The sequence below is a fragment of the Labeo rohita genome, chromosome 12 (genome assembly GCF_022985175.1).
Source record: "Labeo rohita strain BAU-BD-2019 chromosome 12, IGBB_LRoh.1.0, whole genome shotgun sequence".
NCBI lineage: Eukaryota > Metazoa > Chordata > Actinopteri > Cypriniformes > Cyprinidae > Labeo > Labeo rohita.
Genome location: NC_066880.1, coordinates 5,292,202 through 5,315,458, shown reverse-complemented (window position 1 = coordinate 5,315,458; position 23,257 = coordinate 5,292,202). Strand labels below are relative to the sequence as shown.

General features: G+C 33.0%; 1 protein-coding gene across 1 annotated transcript in view; it reads left to right on the top strand.

The window, feature by feature from the left end:
- LOC127174275 (cadherin-12) overlaps positions 1–20,621 on the top strand; it is a 191,893-nt gene extending 171,272 nt beyond the window's left edge. The window contains exons 9-12 of the mRNA XM_051124636.1: positions 4,782–4,903; positions 6,485–6,602; positions 12,583–12,834; positions 19,808–20,621. Of these exons, the coding sequence (XP_050980593.1) occupies positions 4,782–4,903; positions 6,485–6,602; positions 12,583–12,834; positions 19,808–20,331 (1,016 nt within the window). The 3' untranslated portion in view covers positions 20,332–20,621. The remainder of the gene's footprint in view (positions 1–4,781; positions 4,904–6,484; positions 6,603–12,582; positions 12,835–19,807) is intronic.
- Positions 20,622–23,257: the final 2,636 nt, after the last annotated feature.

The window sequence follows — 23,257 nt, the reverse complement described above, 5'->3', positions numbered from 1 at the left end:
TTTTGAGATCTGTCTTTTCACACTGAGGACAACTGAGGGACTCATATGCAACTGTTACAGATGGTTCAAACACCGATGCTTTAGAACGAAAAAAATGCATTGAGGGCTGGGGGGTGAAAACTTTTTGAAGTTCAGGGTAAATTTAGCTTATTTTGTGTTCTGGAAAACATGTATGTGTCTTCTGTAGCTTCTGAAGGGTAGTACTAAATGAAAAAAATATGATATTTAGGCAAAATAAGAAAAATGTACACATCTTCAATCTGTTCAAAAGTTTTCACCCCCAGTTCTTAATGCATCGTTTTTCCCTCTGGAGCATCAGTGAGTGTTTGAACCTTCTGTAATAGTTGCATATGAGTCTCTCAGTTGTCCTCAGTGTGAACAGATGGATCTCAATATCATACAGTCATTTTTGGAAAGGGTTCCAAAACACATGCTGAAAAAACAAAGAATTTGTGGAATCTGAAGGATTTTTTTTTGAAGAACAGAAGGCAGTTTAACTGTTCAGGACAAACAAGGGACTCATAAACAACTATCACTAAACAAAAACAAAAACAAAACAAAAATAAAATAAAAATAAAAAAAAACAGCTGTGGATCATTCAGGTAACAACACTGTATTAAAAATCAAAAATAAAATAATAAACTAATAAAATAATAAACATTTCTGCAAGGTGTATGTAAACATTTGACCTCAACTTTATGCAGTTTTGCATGTCTCTAAAAGTTAGTTATTCAAAACTTTTTTTGCCCACTTTGACCATTTGGAGCTGTTAACTATATGAGCACAATAGTATTTAACAAGCCGTTTTTGCTGTCCTACATTTTATAAATGCTCATATTGCCAGCGTGTAATGTGTAATATCCTTACTAGCATTATACAGTGGCTTGTAAAACATGCTTGACAGCTTTTATATCTCTCAGAACCAGTGATTATGAGGTGCGGAGAACACCTGTTCAACACCGTCACAAGCTAGTCTAGCATAAATCGCAGCTTCTCGTTTTTTTCCTCACCTCTCCTGTGCTTTTTAAGGGCGTTAATGTCACACCAGGTGGAATTCCAGATGTTCCGGAGCCTCAGAATCATATTGGACTAAATATGAAAGTGCTGAGGGAAGCATGAGTCAGCACACAGTTTCCAAACATTTCACGCTTGTTGCACATCGTGAAAACTTCTACCTTTAGTTTTCATTAGGACAGCAAACATAGGGATACGCTTGATTTACATAATCCCTTCTGTGACGCTCATTACATTAGAGTCAGCTAGCTGAAGGAAAAACGCTACAGTTTTACACTACAGTTAGAACCAGTAAGTTATTTTTTTGCTCTGTTTACACCTTGTACAGTAATGTAAACAGGGCCACAATATAGGGCTGTTGTACACAGTCTATCAAACCTGCAAATGAAGCAGAATTGTTTTAATCTAAAAAAGACGCACCTTTTAAATATGTGATTAGAGGGTTTATATTTGTTTGAAGCCAGGCCAACAATAACCACCAGAGCATGAACAAAAACATCACAAAGACACATTTACTGTTACTGTGTCATAAGATCTAGCGTACAGCAAACTGAACGATTTCTCCCTTATACAACAGCGCCATCTAGTGGCAAAATCCGTCATTCGAGTCATTAGGTTGAAGGCTAGACTTGTAAAGTGTTGTTGTTTTAATTAAACATCACTAGGTTTTAAGATTATTTTTACTTAAAATGTATTGTGAAGTATTAAAAAGCATTAGCATTCTGCAACAGTTTCTAATTTTCATATTAACCCTGATGCAAGTATTCAATCGTAAAATATAAATATTATCATTGCTAGTCTTTTTTAAAAGTATTTTGCAGGTGTTTACCCACTATGTTTGTGCATTTCAATAATAAATATATTCGTACATTTTCCAGAGGACTTTATCACTTTCATCACAATGTTGAAGTTTGTAATTTAAACTTTAATTTAAACTTTTTTTTTTTTTAATTGAAACTTCTATAGAGAGAGAGAAAGAGAGACTTAAATATAATTGTAATTTATTTTAAAATAATTTATTTAACGAATGAATAAATAAATAAAATAAATAAAAATAAAAAGCCAAAAACAAATGCCATATGAAGCATTCATATATTTCATACAATTATTTAGCAATGAATAAATTAAAAAATAAATTTATTAAAATAAATAAAAAAATTGCAAAAAATAATACATGCTATATTAGGAATTCATATATTTAAAACAATAAAAAAAAAAAAAAAAAAAAAAAAAAAAAAAAAAAAAAACATGCCATATGAAGCATTCATATTTTTCATACAATTATTTAGCAATGAATAAATTAACAAATAAATTAATAAAAATAAATAAATAAAAACTGCAAAAAATAATAGATGACATATGAAGAATTCATATTTCAAACAATTATAAAAAAAATGCAAAAAATGTAAATGCCATATGAAACATTCATATATTTCATACAATTATTTAGCAATGAATACATTTAAAAAATAATTTAAATAAATAAATTAATTAAATAAATAAAAAAAAATTGCAAAAAAAAATAATACATGCCATATGAAAAATTAATACATTTCATATGATTATTTAGCAATAAATAAATAAATTCACAATTTGTGTTGGATTGTGAGTATTTTCCTGCAATAAAAGCAATTCACATTTTAAAAAGCACCTAAATGCATGAATATTTTCACTAAGTTTGCTTTCACAGTTCAATATGTGATTATAATAATAATAAAACATGAATTATGCAATATAAAATATATATATTTGCAAATTCTGCAGTAATCACAATTTAACGTTGATATGTGATTAATAAAAAAAAACATACTGGCAGGTCTAGTATACGAAATGATTACATAGATGTACGAATATGTATGATTACTAGAATTAAATTATTATAGATGTATATCACAAATAAAATGGCATTTAAAAGATTCAAGTCAACTGAGGTTTGGGTCAAAGTTTGGGTGAATTGTTAACAAAAAATTATTATTAAAATTATTGTTGTGACATTAAATGTACACAGTCAGAAAATAATAAATGTGCCCATATATATTTTTGTATTTGAGTTATCTGAACATCTCAAATATGTTTTTGGTCTTGGTTTGAAACTCGAAGTGAACTGCATTTAACTTTTAGTTAGCCAAAACTTCTTTTACAGTAGCTACACAAAAAGCAATTTGCTGCAGGACATTTGGGGCAGAAGCACAGGACCTGGAGAGTGATGATGTGTCAGATCTCAGATAAATTGTAGCAACAGTAATTTTTTTACTGGACATCAGACGCCCTGGAGCCCCTGAAGCTAAAGTAACAAACAGCTGCACGCACGCACACACACACAGAGACTTTCTCTCCAGGAAGATTGCTCATCTTCATCAAGGTCGCCCACAGGTCTCGGCTTTATACGGGACCCTTGGGAGGGATGAGTTCAGATCCCTCGTTCTAAGCCTTCTCACCTTCTCCTCAGACATGCTGAGCCCATCTCATGGATCTGATCTATAAAAGTTTATTCCGCACTGATGTTCACCTCCACACTGCACGCTCAAGCACAGTTCAAACAATATCAGCAAGACGTGCTTAAAAATCAACAGCTGTGCCACCGATGACCTTGTGTGTCAGCTAGAAATCTCTTATTTTTTAGACAGATTTTGTGTTTATTTTCTCACAAAAAAAAAAAAAAAAAAAAAAAAAAAAAAAAAAAAGTTGAAACTCTTTTTATGTAGTTTTATAAATAGATTAGAATCCTTATTTATTGGAAGCCTATAAATAGTATTTAAATTCCCTTTAAAATTTTCAATGTAAAACCACATGATGGCAGTATAGTATATTATTTTAAAACATAAACAGCGTACTACTGTCTTTTCTCACTGTAAATTATTATTTTACATTTTTTTTCATGTGTATGTAGTGGTATGCAGACAGTTGCTAATGTTTTGTTTTGTTTTGTTTTGTTTTGTTTTGTTTTGTTTTGTTTTGTTTTATTTTATTTTATTTTATTTTATTATTTCCACAGTACTGCCATTAAAAGGGAAAAAATCTTTTAATTTAATTTAATTTTATTCTTTTTATTTATTTATTTATTTATTTATTTATTTATTTATGTATTTTTTTCCAGTGCCATGCCATTGAAAGGAAAAAAAATCTTTTGCAGTTGTTAATGTGTTTGTAGTGTTTTATTTTATTTTATTTTATTTTTTAATTTAACTTAATTTTTGTTTTTTTTATTTCTTATTTTATATTTTGTTTTATTTTTTATCGTATTTTATTTAAACAGTCCTGCCATTGAAAGGAAAAAAAAAAATGTTTGCAGTTGCTAATGTGTTTGTAGTGGAATCTTGTGTGTTTTTTTTTTTTTTTTTTTTTTTTTTTTTTTTTTTCTAAGGTGTTGCTAGGTTTGTTGGGGTGTTTTTATTATATTTCTTTTTTTATTTTGTTTTTCTGTGCTGTTTTACTCTATACGTATATTTTTATAAAAATACAAAAAAAAAAAAAAAAAATATATATATATATATATATATACAAAGAAATACTACTTTAGCATTTAAAACATTTTTATATTACTTTATTTACATGATTGATGCATGATTGTGTGGATTATGTTTATTGTGGGTGTGTGATGACATGTTCTGTTATATGTCTGCTATTATACAGTAGCTAATATAGGCATGCCAGATTAAATGAAAATATTTGTAGTATTTAAAGTTTTTAGAAAGATTCTTGTGATTTACTTGTGACTTACAGTGTATTGTTGGTCTTAATATGTAGTGTTTGTTTGCTTTGTCTAGATAACCCAGTGCTGACCAGCAGAGTGGCCGTCACAGTTCATGTGCTGGACATTAATGAGTTTCCACCAGAGCTGGCCATGCCTTACGAGACCTTCGTGTGTGAGAGCGCCAAAGTCGGGCAGGTGAGTGAATATAAATGCTTGTGTGTGCATGTGTGTATGTTTGCATGTCCAAAACCAATTCTGGTCTAATGAGCCATTTAAGATGATGTATGACAGACTCCAGAGTCTGACACTCTCATTAAATCCTGAAAGTGCACTATATTCCTGCTTTAGCCAGGTATATTGTGTGTGCGTGTGTGTGTGTAAACGTGCCAGAGCATTTCCTAATCTACTGTAACTTGCCCATTTACACTGAACCACTGAATCTCGTGTAAACAGGAAAACCTTTCTGAAAACATGCTATGAGTTATTTTATACAATATTTTCTCCGAATACATTTTCATGTAAAATATTTCCTTGTATATTATCTGAAAAAGAGTAGTTTTTGCGCACTCAAAGCTCACCACCACAGATACTGATGAGTTTGAAGTGGTATCTGGTGCGTTTCTAGATATTTTATTTTATTATTATTTTATTTTATTTTATTTTATTTTATTTTTTTATTTTATTTTTTGTTTTATTATTTTATTTTATTTTATTTTCACACTCCTGCTTCACGCATTTATTTTACTGTTTCACTAAGTACCTGCAAGGAAAAAAAATGAATAAAAATAAATACATATGCAATATATATATATATATATATATATATATATATATATATATATATATACACACACACACACACACACACACACACACACATCTATATATCTATATATCTATATATGTCTATATATAGCTGTATATCTATCTATATATATATATATATTACACTCCTCCTTCACTAGGTGCCAGGAATTTCAGGAATTTTTTTAACTGTGTGGTTTGATTGATACATTGGACAGGTAGAGCCTGGTGGGTAAGTGATGCATTAGTGCTGCGCTAATGGTCCTACCCAGCATGCACCTGTGGCGCTGGTGACAGCCCTACATCAGGTGACGCCAGCGGGAGGGTGGGCGGTACGGACATCTGTTAGCCACAGAAGATCGATCTGCTTGTAATGTTAGCGCACAGTGTATCGTGATCGCTGGATGTGAAAGCAGACTAATTGGTTTTAGATGCAGAATTGAGAAGAAAAACCACAGGAGCACTTGATTAAACATTACTGAGCACATACTGCTGAAAACCACTTATGTTCATGCACTTGTGACTAGTTTCTGAATTATGCTTCATTTGATGTTGTGAGTGTAATTGTTTCATGTACATAAAAGACTGTCAAGTGGATTGTTTTTCTTCTAAGGAATACTGTATATTATATGGCGGTATATCTCAATTAATTAAGAACAAACACTGACTCTGACTAATGCATTTTATATACTAATGTTTATTCTGAACATATAAATAATTTCAATTAATAATGTATACGTTTTTAGTAAAAGAGATTATATCTGTGTGCACTAATAGCCTTCATAAATCATTAGGAAATTGAATAAATATTAATGTTCACCATAAAATATTTAAACAACTGATTAACCATTAAAAGATGATTTACTCTGTGACTACTTTAGGTTTTACATTTTCAGCCACATTTTCTTCACATGTTTATGTTAAATACAGTTTTATGTTAAATAATCTTTCAATTAACTTTGTGTCATCTAGGTGATTCAAGTCATCACTGCAAAAGACCAGGATCTTCCTCAAGCCGGACAAAGATTTTCCTTCAAATCCCCTCAAGAGGGAGTGAAGACCAAAAACTTCACCATCAGAGACTTTGGAAGTGAGTCAGTCTGTTTTTTCCTGGTCATGTGATTTGTTTGGAGAGTTATATTGGTTATATTGCCTATAATAAAAAAAAAAAAAAAAAAAAAATATATATATATATATATATATATATATATATAATTGGAAAAAATAAATTAATTAATAAAAATAAATGTATGCCTGTAAACTATTATTACAGTTTAAACGGCACTCTGTTTTAATATACTTTAAAATATAATTTATTCCTGTAATGCAAAGCTAAATTTTCATCAGCCATTACTCCAGACTTCAGTGTCACATGATCCTTCAGAAATCATTTTAATATGATGATTTATTAGTGCTGTGCAACGATTAATCGTGATTAATCGCGTTCAAAATGAAAGTTTTTGTTTACATAATATATGTGTGTGTGCTGTATATTTATTATGTGTATATAAATACACACACATGCATGGATATATTTAAGAAAAACTATGTTATATTTATATATTAAATATATTTATATATAATATTAATTCTATCAATAAAAAATATGTACTGGTAAATACATGTAAATAGCTTCAAAATATATACTGCATGTGTGTGTTTTTATATATGCATACTTTGTAAAAAAAAAAAACTTGTATTTTGGATGTGAATTAATCATTGCACAACACTATTTATTATAAATGCACAGCACTATTTATTATAAATGTTGGAAACAGTTGTGCTGCTTAATATTGTTTGGAACTTAATACTTTTTTTCAAGATTACATAACTGTTTATTATTTTCCATCACAGCTGATGTGCTATTCTGCCACTACATTAACCAACTTTCACAGTACATACTGTATACATCCACTGTTTTGGCCTTACAGAACAGCTGTCCTCACTTCAGGCATGAATGCTCATTTAAGATGTGATTTACTGGGACAAGGTGACAGCTCCTGCTAAGGGCAGTTCAGGAAAAAGAGAAGGAAACAGGCTACCTGTAACATGCTAGTTTTCTTGAAAATGCTCACCCGTCAAGAAAATGTAACCAGCATAGAGTCACAGCGACAGGGTCAGGTGGGCTAATCAGAGTTCACAACCAGCAACTTGCAGCGGCCATGATGCCGACAAAGTTTTTTGACAACATGCCATTTCTCTGAACGTTAACGCCAGCTACATCACACTAATTTTATAAAACAGGAACAGCTACACAGTTTCTTGCCATTTAACCTTTCATGGCTGAAGCCTGGCGGATTCGCTATAAGGAACAAGCTATTGTGAAAACCAAAGCTGTTTACTTCTGATTCATTTTTGGATGGAGAGTCACATTTTTAGACATTAGGCAATAGAACTGCGTAATAACGCTGTTACAAGATATACCTCTTTTCCATTGATGCCATATGAATCAGTTTGTTCAGTTTTAAAAAGATTCAAATTAATGAATCAATTAATTCAGACGGTTTTGTTACAAAAACACACCTAAAAGCCTTACTTAAAATACATATATAATAGCAAGAATCGGCCGCCCAGCAGAGATATAGCAAGCGTGCTAACTACAAAACAACCTAACATTAACGCCAAGGACTGCTTTCGTGCAAATGTGTGCGAGCACAGAAATAATCATATTGAAGATTAAAGCCATTACTGACACAGCAAAATAGCTTCCAGTATTAAAAAGCATTAAGAAACAACTTGAAGGACATAAAAGAGATGCACTTACTTCTAAAAAATGAAGATGCCGACGACAATCACCACAGATATTAAATCTGAGGTGATTCATATCAGGCCATATTCTTCCGCACTCTACAAAACGTGTTAAAGCAGCATTTAGCCATTAGATATCAATATAAAAAAAGCTAATTAGGAGAAAAAACAAGCAAAATCCTAATAAAATAAAATCGCAATATATATAAAACTGTACACTACTAGTCATAAGTTTTTGATCCGTAAGATTTTGAAATGTTTTTTACAGAAGTGTCTTCTGTTCACCAAGCCTGCATTTATTTGATCCAAAGTACAGCAAAAACAGTAAAATTCTGAAATAGTTTTACTATTTAAAATAACTGTTTTCTATTTGAATATATTTTAAAATGTAATTCATTCTGGTGATTTCAAAGCTACATTTTTAGCATCATTACTCCAGTCACATGATCCTTCAGAAAGCATTGTAATATTCTGATTTGCTGCTCAAAAAACATATGTTAAAAACAGCAGAGTATATTTTTTTTTCAGGTTTCTTTGAATAGAAAGTTCAGAAGAACAGCATTTATCTGAAATAGAAATCTTTTGTAACATTACAAATGTCTTTATCATCACTTTTGATTAATTTAAAGCATCCTTGCTAAATAAAATAATTATTTCCCATTATTTCTTCTCCTAAAAAAATACTCCAAGCTTTTGAATGGTATGGTGTATAAGGTTATAAAAGCTTTTTATTTCAGATAAATGCTGATTGTTAGATCTTTCTATTCATCAAAGAATCCTGGAAAAAATGTACTCCACTGTTTTAAATATTGATAATAATAATAAATGTTTCTTGAACAGCAAATCAGGATATTAGAATGATTTCTAAAGGATCATGTGACACTGAAGACTGGAGTAATGATGCTGAAAATTTAGCTTTGATCAAAATAATAATCAGATTTTTAAAATATACAAATCGAAAACAGTTATTTCAAATATTAAAAATATTTCAAAATGTAACTGTTTTGCTGTAATTTGGATAAAATAAATGCAGGCTTTGTAAGCAGAAGAGACTTCTTTAAAAACATTAAAAATCTTACTTTTCAAAAACTTTTGATTGGTTGTGTATATCTTATTAAAGTTTAAGTTTAAATGTGTCTAAAAGCACTACTTCCAGGGAATTTTTAAAGTATTTTGAAACTTTTGGAGCCCACAATCCCTTTCCACTACAGATTTTTCTGATGCAAATGTATGCAACTATTTGCAAAATTAGTTAGTGATCTTGCATCACATATAAAGCATGCCAATTTAAAATCTACAGCATTCTGTGGAATGGGTGGTAAAATGTGTAAAAGTGGGCCAAGATTCTCAACATCCTTCTTGGAAGCTGACAGCATAATTGAATTAGCCATTCAATGAACATCCGGCCAACGCGTAGGACTTCATGAATGATGTTCCAAATCTGGCCTGTGGTATTTGAATGTGATTATAGCCGATTGATATAAAAAACTGAAAATTTACTCACCTTGCAAACTGTCCAGATTGTAGATGAGCTTGTCTCTTCAACACAACAGATTTGTAGAAATTCAGCATTATATCACTTGCCCTCCAATGGATCCTCTGCAGTGAATGGGTGCCGCCAAATTGAGAGTTCAAACAGCTAATAAAAACATCAAAATAATCCGTAAGTAATTTACACGAGTCTATCATTTAACATCTTGTAAAGTGAAAAGTTGCATGTTTGTGGAGTGGGCCCTTACACTTATAGGGCACTGCAAGCCCTCTGAGGCGTAAACCAGGGCTATTTTTGTAATCAACAATCTCACAAGAAGCTGTCTTTGACACCATCCGTCACCCACCGAGCGATGCCTCACTACTGATCTCTCACTGACAGTGCGAGAATTTAGAGCAGCGTCTCGCTATGGTAATGATATGGTATGAGTGCTTCAGGTGAATGTTGGGCGAGTGAGACAGTCACACCACCTGATGCCTTGGCTCATTCCCATAGATATGGTGTGATGGGACAGCACTCACCACCCAACGTTATCCACCACCATCCAAGACAGCAATCCCATGAGAAATTGACTACAGACGCAAATCCATGAAATTTTTTTTTTTTAATTTGTTTATTTTCCATATGACTAGATTTTTTATTTCAAAATTGTCAAAATGGCGTAATTTAATTTAAATAAGTTTATTCATTTTGCATATTACTAGTTTTCTGTTTTGAAAATTGTCAAACGGCATTATTTACGGTGCTTTAAATGGCAGAAAACGGCATTAGTTGTGGTGCTCATTATCCCCTAAACGGCGTAAATTAACTTTTTATTTATTTATTTTTTTTTTTTTTTGCATTTTACTAGTTTTATTATTTGAAAATTGTCAAACGGCATTATTTAATGTCAATTTATTGTCAAACGTAAGAAAGCGCTGTCAGTTGCTGCACTCATTATCCCCTAAACCAGACCTGGGCAAACTCGGTCCTGGAGGGCCGGTGTCCCTGCAGAGTTTAGCTCCAACCCTGATAAAACTCACCTGTTTGTAACTTTCTAGTAAACCTGAAGACACTGATTAGCTTGTTCAGGTGTGTTTAATCAGAGTTGGAGCTAAACATTATAGGTGTAGACATTGTAAAACACAGTCTAATAACTAGAACTATTCATTACATTGTTAGTTTCCGGTCGGAGTTGTACCCCTTGGGAGAAACGAGTCTTTTCGAAGCTTCACATCATATATACCACTGTAATTTATACAATTCAGTGTATTTAATATAAAATGTATAATCTAAAATGACAGATGTCAAAGGAAATGTTGATTTTGTATGATTCAGTACTTAAAAGTGTTATAGAATTATTTTTATCTAATTAAAATGCACAATTTTGCATAATATCATTAGCATGAAAATGTCAGATTCGCTTGTAGTACTGTTTGAGTCAGAGAGATGGAGTAGCCTGCAGGCAGTTATAAATCTCAGTTGGCCTGAAGAGGAAAGTAATGTTACAGTAGGTCAGTAGGTACGATGTGAAAGGACTTGTCTACCTCCTGAAATCATTTTAGATGAATGTTCAAGCTCAAACACTCTCCGCACAGAGAAAAAGCATATTATTTAGAGCCCTGAGGGGGATTCGGCACTCAGCTGTAGTGTGATGTCCCTATTGAACTAGACTGCGGAGTACACTAAATAGTTTGTTCACTATGAGAAATCATGCAAGAATCTACAGTATCATTTGTGATGAAGGATGCAGCGGTTACGCTAAATCAATAACGCTACTTTATAATGACACAAGCATCCTTCCTGTGGAGCTACTCGGCTGTTAATAAAGTAACCAAACAATCAATAGCTCAGTGCTAGTTCATAAGCAAATTCAATTTGTGATTTTGTGTGTGTTTTGGAGTATTATTTAGACATGAAGCTTAATAAAAAGGAAACTGTGCCGTTAAAGTAATTTTTCAGGAAACTCAAAGTTCCTAGAGGAATGCTTCCTTTGTTGCTTCCCCTTATATATAAAATATATTTTAGAAACATCAAATATATATGACATTAATATATTTTAATATAATATAATGTAATATTTAATAATGTTTTCAAATGCTTCCCTTATTGCTTTCCAGGCTTAATCAAACTTTATAACAAATACATTTTTACAAACATTTGTAACACTATAAATTTATTTTATATATAATTTGATATATTTTAATATACATTTAAATTAATAATATAATATAATATAATATAATATAATATAATATAATATAATATTTTATAATATAATAATCTTTTAAAATATTAAAATGTATAAAATTGTTTTATACATTTTAAATAGAAATTGTATTATTTTTTTAATTATTTGAAGGAGATGTATATGTATCTAAATAAATAAGCTTTCCGTTGATGTATGGCTTGTTAGGACAGGACAATATTTGGCCGACAACTATTTGAAAATCTGGAATATGAGGGTGCAAAAAAAAAAATCAAAATTTGGAGAAAATCACCTTTAAAGTTGTCCAAATGAAGTTTTTATGTATTTACAGTAGGAAATTTACAAAGTATCTTCATGGAACATGATCTTTACTTAATATCTTAATATCTTAATATTTTTTGCAAAAAAGAAAAATCGATCATTTTGACACACACAATGTATTTTTGGCTATTGCTACAAATATACCTGTGCTACTTATGACTGGTTTTGTCATCCATGGTCACGTATTATATTATATTATATTATATTGTATTATTTAAAGTTTTAAGTTTAAGTATATTTTAAAAATGATTGGACTTCAATTTAATATTAAGTATATCAATTTAAATTAAATTTACAAGAAATCTGTACTCTTCTCCCCAGATAACACTGCAGGTGTCGTGACCCTGCGTGGCGGCTTCAAACGGCGCTCTCAGGAGATCTACCATCTTCCTGTGGTGATTGAGGACGGTGGCCTCCAGACTTTGAGCAGTACCGGCACCCTCACCATCCGCGTGTGCGGCTGTGACACCGATGGATCTTTATTAACGTGCAGCGCTGAAGCCATTTTCCTCCCAGTGGGCCTCAGTACCGGAGCCCTGATCGCTATTCTGGTGTGCATCGTCATACTGCTGGGTAAGCAAACATTCATCCATCAGAGCATTAGACAGAGAGAGAGAGAGGGAGAGAAAGTGAGAGAACTGTCTGTCCAGACTACATATACCAGATGTAATCCCAATTCTATTTGGAATGATAATGCATACTGCAAAGTAAAAGCCGCCAGAACCTTATTTTGCAAGATAACTAAACAGACGATAATAGTGTCTATCATAGACTTTTGAATCACATTTCAAAAACTTTATTAAATGGCTATTTTTGGAATGAAACAGCTGCCTGCAGACTAAGTACTGTACATTATATACTGTGCAGGGCTGACTATTTTGAAAAAAAAAAAACAAGTAAAACAAGAATGCATTTATTTACAATAAATCTAGTATGTCACATTGTTCTCACATGACCTCACTACATTTGACCTTGGCATTCACTTATCATTAAAAAAAAATAAATTACAGGTTTCTTCTAGTTTTTCCATCACCAAAGACATTGCACTGCATTATGGGATACAGTATTCTGTACATATCATCCTCATTTTGACGACCAGATGTAGTGCTGGAGGTCATCAGGGTATTCTGTGCATGTAGAAAATCTGCATACTGTGCACAGCATACATACTAATAGAAGTAATGTAGTATGCTATTCTGAACGTCACCATTATTTTGTAATTATAGTGGTTTTGTAATTATACACTTACCTTGAACTTAGTCATGAAACACATTCGTAATTGATTTGAGTTCTATAACATGATGTATTTTAAAGTGAAAGCATATAATAAAGGAAAGAAATATTGACTGGATAATGAAAAGTGCAAGAATGAGTCATTTGGTTTGAGGGAAAGGTTTGAAAAATAAGTGGATTTTGTTCTTCAGTCAAAAAGGAAAGTGTGAAAGCTGGTTTCTGCCGTGAAATCAAAAAATAAAAAAAGATATATGACTTTTTATCTCATAATTCTGACTTTTTTTCTCAGAATTGCGAGTTTATTTCTCACAATCGCAAGTTATAAACTCATAATTGTTAGTTTGCGTCTGTTTACATGTCATAATTTTGACACTTTTTCTAGGAATTCTGAGTTTACATCTTACAATTCTTACTGTTTCCTCAGAATTCAGAATTTTTGTCTCGGAATTCTGAGTTTACATCTTGCAATTCTTACTTTTTTCTCAAAATTCTGAATTTATATCTCACAACTCTCACAAGACTTTTTTCTCAGAATTTTGACTTTTTTCTTGGAATTCTGAGTATACACCTTTCAATTCTGATTTTTTTGTCAGAATTCTTACTTCTTTCTCGGAATTCTGAATTTATATCTCACAACTGACTTTTTTCTCAGAATTCAGATTTTTTCTTGGAATTCTGAGTTCACATCTTGCAATTTTTACTTTTTTCTTGGAGTTCTGAATTTGTATCTCACAACTCTGACATTTTTCTCAGAATTTGGACTTTTTTCTTGGAATTCTGAGTTTACATCTTGCAATTCTGAATTTTTGTCAGCATTCTTACTTTTTTCCTTGGAATTCTGAGTTTACATCTCGCAATTCAGATTTTTTTTCTCAGAATTCAGACTTTTTGTCTTTGAATTCTGAGTTTACATCTCACAATTCTGACTTTTTTCCCAGATTTCATACTTTTTTTTCAGAGTTATGAATTTACACCTCACAATTTTGACTTTTTTCTCAGACTTTTTTTTGGAATTCTGAGTTTACATCTCGCAATTCAGATTTTTTTTCTTGGAATTCAGACTTTTTTCTTGGAATTCTGAGTTTACATCTCACAATTCGGAATAAAGTCTGAACTGCGAGATGTAAACGTAGAATTCTGAAGGGGGAATAAAAGTTTGAATACTGAATTTTGTGTTTAAATGTCAGAAATCTGACTTTTTTTTTCTTGGAATTTCAAGTTATTGTTTTCCTTTTTCATTTTTTTTTTTTTTTTATTTAGTGGCGTAAAAAAAAAAAAAAAAAAAAAAAAAAAAAAAAAAGAAAATTGTGACTTTTTATCTTGTAAGAAAATCAGAATTATGAGTTCATATCTTGCAATTTGAAGTTTCTGAGAGAATTGCGAAGAAAAAAATCAGGATTGTGTGGAAAAAGTCATGTTTTAATCCATGGTGGAAGCAAATGTGCATTTATAACATGTATTTCAATTTTGGTTTCATTAATAATTTGTTACAGCTGGCTTTGGGCTGTTCTTGGACTGCATGGACTGCTTTTTTAGATGCATGATACATAGGCCGCTCTGAAGCTCTCTGGGGTGGTTTAATTAAAACACACTTGTTAATTAAGTGCCTGTTTATTGGCCGTTCTAGACAGGTAAGGAGGAGGATAGTTTGATAAAGCGAATAAGCACTGCTTTAAACGAGCCTTGTCTTTGCCCATCAACGTCATAGTAAAAGCCCTAAATCTCTGAGTGTCATTAACATCAGATCGCAGGCTGAATTACTCTCCATGTTAACTTAACCCCCGAGGTCTAGACGGGGAAATCTCCGGAGTTATAAAGCCAGTTCATTTGCATACGGGATGTGCGGGAGGTTGAGGTGGAGGGGTGAGGAATGAAGTGGAGACTTTTACAGCCTCGTTTCCATGGTAATTTGTGTGGGCTGGCTGGTCATTAAGTAAGAGCGTGCTCAACAAAATGAGGTTAGCACTCGGCTGTCCTCGAATGAACCTCAGATACAGATCTCAGCATGCAGTACACTTCAGCTTTTATGTCTCAAAAGATGTGTATGTCCATCAGATTGACACTTCAGATGAAAGTATGACAGGTACAGCACACAGGTCATCCATGAGCTGGAGCAGAAAGCTAACAAAGGTCAAAGATTTGACCTTGCAGTATAGCTGAGGTCTTTTGAACTATTTCATATATATTTCAATATTTTTCCATCTACTACCGGTCAAAAGTTTTTTCTTTTTTTTTTTTTTTTTTTTTTTTTTGTTTTAAAGAAGTCTTTTATGCTCACTAGCGCTGCATTTATTTGATTAAAAAAAAAAAAAAAAAACAGTAAAAATAGTAAAGTTGTAAAATACTATTATAATTTAAAGTAACTGCATTTACATTTATAACATGTATTTCAATTTTGGTTTCATTAATATTTTGTTACAGCTGGCTTTGGGCTGTTCTTGGACTGCATGGACTGCTTTTTTAGAAAGTTGTAAAATACTATTATAATTTAAAGTAACTGCTTTCTATTTCAGTATATTTTAAAATGCAATTTATTTCTGTGATGGAAAGCTGAATATTCAGCATCATAACTCCAGTCTTCAGTGTCACATGATCCATTAGAAATCATTCAAATATGATGCTGATTTGCAGCTCAAGAAACATTTCTTATTATTATCAGTATTAAAACAGTTGTGCTGCTTAATATTTTTTTTCTTTGTTAAAACAACAGCATTTATTTAAAATAGAGATATTTTTACTGTCATGTTTGGTAACTTTGGTTCCTTTCTGAATAAAATAAAATAAAATAATATATATATATACATATATACATAATATATACATACTTTTTTTTTTCTTATGCTCATTATTGCTGCATTTAATTGATAAAATATCATTATATGTTTTATTGCAGTAAAAACAGTAATATTATAATATAGTGTTTTAATTTAAAATGATTACTTTTTAATAATGATCTTTTTACTGTCACGTTTGGTAACTTTATTGCATCTTTCCTAAATAAAATAAAATAAAATAATAATTTTTATCTCAAACTTTTGAACAGTATTATTATACTATATTATATATTATAAATCCTGTCCTATCCTAAGGTTTGACTTAACTTAATCCTGCACATCTATTTCTTATATTGTTGAAACTTACTTACTTCTATTCCTGTTGTGATAGTAATGTCAGTTGTTATTTTTCTAATAATATTTAGTTGTCTTATTCACTCAGGTTTACCCATTTCCTGTTGAATGTTAATGAGCTGTAATGTTTTGGTTTATTTAGATGTTTGATTATTTTTATTCTCTCATACCTTCAATGCTATTTCAGGTTAACATTCTGCCCACTTCCTCCATCAAATTTGAGCTCATTTCCTTTGTTTGTCCTTCAGCATTATTCTTACAATGGACAGTAGACTGGCTCTTTTTTTTCCCAAGAAGAGCAAATTAAGTTGAATCACAGAAAGAAAAGGGTCAGACTGAGACCTCAAATGCAATTTAGGCCTTCCTGCAATAGCCATTACGGTTGAAAGAAAACAGGAATGCATTATATTAACAGAAGGAGATATTTTAAAAGAAAATTATTCACCTTTAATAGAGCTGATGAGTTATTTTTGACACTGGCCATGTTGAAGTTGATATGACATGAAAATAGACTCTTATTTATGTACATAATGCATGTCATATTGGTTTTCTACTGTGCATAATTCATCAGCACACAATTTCAGTTATTTTTAAAAAAGGTTTAGTCTGAAAATCCCTGTAATTTTGATGTCTACTTGACATCCTCACTAAACTAGTCTTCACACCACTCTGAAAAACAGTCAATCCGTCTTCTTCCATAACGTGACAGCTTGCATTTAGGAGACTGCTGCAGTTCCCGCGAGATACCGGCAAGCACCTCTCACAGCTTCACTGCGTCCTTGCTAAAGGTGCCAGCCGGGATCACAGACAGCACAGAAAGAGAACACATTGTCGCGCTTGAGATTAGCCATTATCGGTGCTCCATTTGTCAGACTGACCCATTTCCCGCTCCACGGATGCAGTCATGGCAGACAGAGCGAGAGATCAGCGTCCTGAGGATGAGGGCTTATCAATCTCGAACCCATCTTCTGCATATGCCAGTCAAATCACAAACATGAGCTCACAAAATAGCCTACATGCCTGACGTGTTTGAATGGTTGAGCGCTGCAGTGTAAATATCTGTCACTTGGGGGCGCTGTCATCTCACAGACACTCTTCTAGACTATTAAAGCACATATAAAAAACCTTGTTGTTTGTTTTATAGCAGCTTCCTCTAATTTGCTGCATACTAATAAACATATACAAGTGTTAGCCTATGGATGTAGAAACTTTCTGTATCTATAACAAACACTGTACATATCCACTGCAGCACAGTGTGAGACACAGTACAGTAAGTGTTGAGCATGGCTCATTTCCAAAACCTAGTTAGCTACTGCATTCTAAGGATGCATACTAACTAAAATGGAAAATGGAGTGGCCAAATCTTGGAACAAAGTACACTGTAAAAAATAAAAAACACAATTTGTTGAGTCAGCTTAAAGTAATTTGTTACCCTGCTGCCTTAAAATTTTAAGTTCAGTCAACTAAAATAAGTTTAGTCAACTTGAAATGTTAAGTTGTACTAAGTAACAACTTAGATATTTGTGTTTGCTAAACTTAACAGATGGGTAAGTAACCCAGCTGCCTTAAAATTTCAAGTTGATTCAACGCAAACATCTAACTTGTCACTTAGTATAATTTAACATTTTAAGTTGAATAAACTTTTTTTTTTGAGTTGACTGAACTTTAAATTTTAAGGCAGCCAGGTTACAAATTATTTTAAGTTGACTCAACAAATTGTTTTTTACAGTGTACATAGGCAAAAACGGTGGTGTAGACCGTGTTTTTTTATTCTCTATCTATCTATCTATCTATCTATCTATCTATCTATCTATCTATCTATCTATCTATCTATCTATCATTCTGTGATTCTATTCAATCTTTAATAGGTCTATTTTTTATCCTCTATCTATTGTTCTATCATGCTACCGTTCTGATTCTATTCTGTTTTCTATTTATTTATCTATCTATCTATCTATCTATCTATGATTCTATTTTGTCATCTTAGTTCTGTTTTTTCTATTATCATCCATCTATCATTGTATCGTACTGTCATTCTATTGTTCTATCTAAAGTTCTATCATTCTATTCTATGATATTATTCTATTTCTATTTCTTTTTTATCTATCTATCTGTCTATCTATCTATCGTTCTATCATTCTATGATTCTATTTTATATTTCTATTTTTTATTTTTTTTTCGTTCTCTATCGTTCTATTTTATGATTCTATTCTATTTCTTTTTGATCTATCTATCTATCTATCTATCTATCTATCTATCTATCTATCTATCTATCTATCATTGTATTGTACTATCGTTCTATGATTCTATTCTATTTCTATTTTTCCATCCTTATATTGTTCTATGATTTTATTCTATCACTTAATAGTTCTGTTTTCAATTTTTTTCATTCTTTGTCTATCTATCTATCAATCAATCTATCTATCTATCCATCGTTCTATCATTCTGTGATTCTATTCTATTTCTGTTTCTTTTTTCATCTATTATTCCATTGTTCTGGCTATCGTTTTATTGTTCAATTTTTTGTTTTTCTTCCTTTTCATCTGTCTGTCTATCTATCTATCTATCTATCTATCTATCTATCTATCTATCTATCTATCTATCTATCTATCTGTTGTTTTAACTGTCATTCATCATTCTGATTCTGTTCTCTCATTGTATTGTTCTATTCTTTATTTTTATTTTTTCATCCTCTTTCTTTCTTTCTTTCTTTCTTTCTATCTTTTTATTTATCTGTCTACAGCTGAGGATGTTCTGTGGCCAGTCAATAAAAAAATGAATAACACGAGGGGAGTGAAATAGTCACACATGATGGGTGAGAGAGTCCATCAGATGGAGGGTACACATTACTGCTGCAGCTTTCATTCTGTCTCTAAATGATGACTGCAGTCAGGAGCTGTTTGCCAATCATGGAAAACTCTGACAAATGAGGGGGTTGTCTCCTTGATTGAACGAGAAGAGTGTTTCCACTGGCCTCTGCCATCTTTCTGCCTGCCTCACTCCCTGATTGTACAGACAGCATAACGAGGACGATTTGAGTCACTCATAGAAAAATGAATGGGAGAAATCACAATGCTCAATACAGAGGCTATAGGAACAGAAGACCCGCCTTCCAATTATAACAAACTAATCACCTGTGAAAAGCACAACTAAAATTTATGTTTCTGCTCTTGTGTTTCCTGCAGTGATCGTGGTTCTCTACGTTGGGGTTCGGCGGCAGAAGAAGAAAGAGACTCTCATGACGTCCAAAGAGGACATCCGTGACAACGTCATTCATTACGACGACGAAGGCGGGGGCGAGGAGGACACGCACGCCTTCGACATGGGCACCCTCCGCAACCCCAAAGTCATCAAGGAAAATCTGTTTCGCAGAGACGTGAAGCCAGAGTTGGGTTTGTGTCCACGGCGGCCAATAGCCTCGCAGAACAGCGCTGACATCAGCAACTTCATCAGTCAGCGGCTGCAAGAGCACGACGGTGACACTTCCGCCCCACCGTACGACTCGCTGGCCACGTACGCCTACGAGGGCGAGGGCTCGGTGGCCGAAAGCTTAAGCTCTATAGAGTCTGTAAAGGGTGAAACGGAGGAGGACTACGATTACCTCAACGAGTGGGGGCCTCGCTTCAAAACCCTCGCAGGGATATTCGGCGAACGATCAGAGAGCCAATCAGATGTAACATCCAGCACCACCACCGAAAACAAACACTGATGTTTTTTTTTCTTTTAGTTTTTTTTACACTGGGTTTGAAACATAGATGTGTATTTAACATTAACGTTTTATTTTCTTTTACCAGATTATTTAGTAGTTGTTCGTTTTCACCTTTTTCTTTTAGTTCGCCTTGATTTCACGCTCTAAACAAGAGAGGATAAAGGAAGCCAGAATAAAACACAGCCTTTGGATTATCTGTAAATGAACATTGGAGGTTTTTTGTTATATTTATTCAGCTTTGCTTTTCACGAAAAAAAAAAAAAGAACCACATAGAAGATGCAAAATTTTTCTGACATCCTTAAAAAGTGCCTCAATGGAGTTGGTTTGTTATTCTTCTTTTTTTATGGTTTAGCTTTGTTTCGTCACCCTTCTTAAGGATGAATGGCGTCGCTAACCGAAGCTGACCGTGACCTGGATTTCAAGCTTCGGTGGAAAGAGTTTCGAGGAGGAAATGTCTACACGGGCCTCGTTTGGCCAAAGATATTTTTTTGAATGTTATTTATGATTCTATTTATTTATTTGTGAGGCTGTCGAGACAGGTTGTAACGTTTTGTTATGTATTTATCTATTTATCATGATTTCAAATCGAATATGAATTTCTTATTTTTTTGAAGACACAAGGATTTTCATAATTATTTGCTCCTCACGAGGACATGGACATTGTAGTCCCAAGAGGAACTTGTATAGACTTGTACTTGTTGTAAAAAATCAACTTTAGGGCTAAACATGAGCTATTACAGTTGAGTCCTGTAATAAACACAGTTTTCTTAAATAAACACCACTTGGAGAAAAAAAAAATCACTGCTTGAACATGTTCAGGGTTTGTGTGCACTCTCAAATGGAGCCTTCAAACTGCACAAAATGTTCTTTTATAGTGTGAAAAAGGGTTCTTTGGATTATTACAATATTCTTTGCACTATGGCATCGCTGCAAAACCCCCTTTTGCAGCCTTTATTTTTAACAGTATCCACCTTTTTCCTCCATGATGGATTAAGTTCTGCTTGGGTCAGTGTTGCCAAATCTGTGATTTTCCAGTTGCCACAGGTTGTTTTTCATGTCCGTGGGTTGAAGCGACCCCAAAAACGTGATATTTATCCCCTCGCATGCAAATTTTACCAGGGAAACCCTGCCAAAAAACATGTATTTTACCCCTCTGAACATGATTTTTAACGGAGGACCCCCTCTAAACTCAATTGGGCTAGTTTTAGGCTTGGCAATAATTGGATGTAAACATTAGCATGGATTGCACTGTTAATGTACTACTGAATATTATTCTGCTAATTTATGCTGTCTAAACCATGGAAAAAAATGTGTGGAAGCTGATAAATCATATAGAGAAGGACTTAGTGAGCAGGAGAGGGCGCAATATTTGGACAAACTAAAGTTAATAGGTGGTAAAGATACATACGAGCAGTATTAAATTAAGATACAAGCCAAATATTTTAACTACCTGACTGGAAATGATAAGAACAAACATGTTGTCAAGATTCTTGCCCTGGAAATCCTGGTTCAGTTTAGCCAACCACAAATGCCTTTTGTTTCTCAGAAAGTTTTTTACACTCTTCTCCTAGATTTGTTATAACTTTTGGCAGTCTATAGTACCCCAAATGTTTTTTTCCCAGTCTGACCAATTAGTACGGCCCAAAACATTTGTATAATAATCTATTTTTAGCAGCAATAATCAGCAAAATATGCAAGTTTCCTTGGGTTCAGTGCTATTTTTTAGATTCAGTGCAGGCAATATGTTCAATTGATGACGCATCGTGAAAACACTAGAGATGGGAAGTTTGGATCATTTTACTGACTCTGACCTTTAAAGGAACCGTATGTAAGAAATTTATTTCAGTTAATCATAAAATGGCCCTGACATGTCACTAGACATTAAGAAGTCATGTTCATTTCAAATACTTATATCACTGACAACAGTGGTCCGGCCAGGATATTGTCATTTAAAAGTGAAAGTTGCAGCCCTCAACTGATGTTGATGTTGTCATGTTGTGTTTTGGTCTGAGGCGCCACCCTCCAGCTATCTACCAATCACGAAGTCAGTAGAGTTTCGTCATCCGGGTTGCCAGCTCTGCTCTAGTTACAGCTGCAGCTACGAACGTGTCGGATAAAACATGTATAAAGTTACGAAACCTAAAAGACCTCGTTATGAATCCGAAGTACGTCGTGACAAAGTCCGAAATAAAACAAGGATTTGTATAGGAGATGCCTTTGACAGATGGAAACGGCTGAAAACGGAGAAGAATTTTAAGACAGATGCCAACGTTGCTAATTTTCTCCTGGAAAGCTAATGTTTGTTGGTATAGGCTAAAAGCCCCGTGCTTCCGTACACAGTGGATTTTCCACGGTCACCCGTGCTAAATGCGTTCATAAAAAGCTTTATATCGCACCACTAGCACGGTATGAAAACAATCTGTTCCGACTGAAATGTGGTATTACAGTACATCTTTACGAAATATTTGGCTAATCGCCTTTAGTAAATTTTTGCGACACATAATTACTTCGCAAAACATCTCTCGTGAAGCATAAACATAAGTAACAGAAGAAAAAAAAAACTTATTGTGTAGGACTCGTCACTTGCCATTGGAAGCTCCTTGTAGCAGCCTACCTTCCTGCCGAATCCTGCAGCTTAGCTGGCAACCTCGAGTCAGGGGGGAGGGGGAGGGGATACGCCGTTCTACAGTATTTTGAAAGTGATTGCAGTACCAGTTTTGGCCACAATCCTACATACGGTTCCTTTAAGTCTCGTTCAGCAAACTGAACGAATCTTTTTTCGAGTCATTTTGTTCATTTTAGCAAAATATAATTAAAATGTTACGTGTTACCTCCCTAACACATCTACTGCTTATGCAAACGTTGATCACACTACAAACAAGACAAAACTACAAATGCTATAAGAAACTGAAAATATTAATTCAT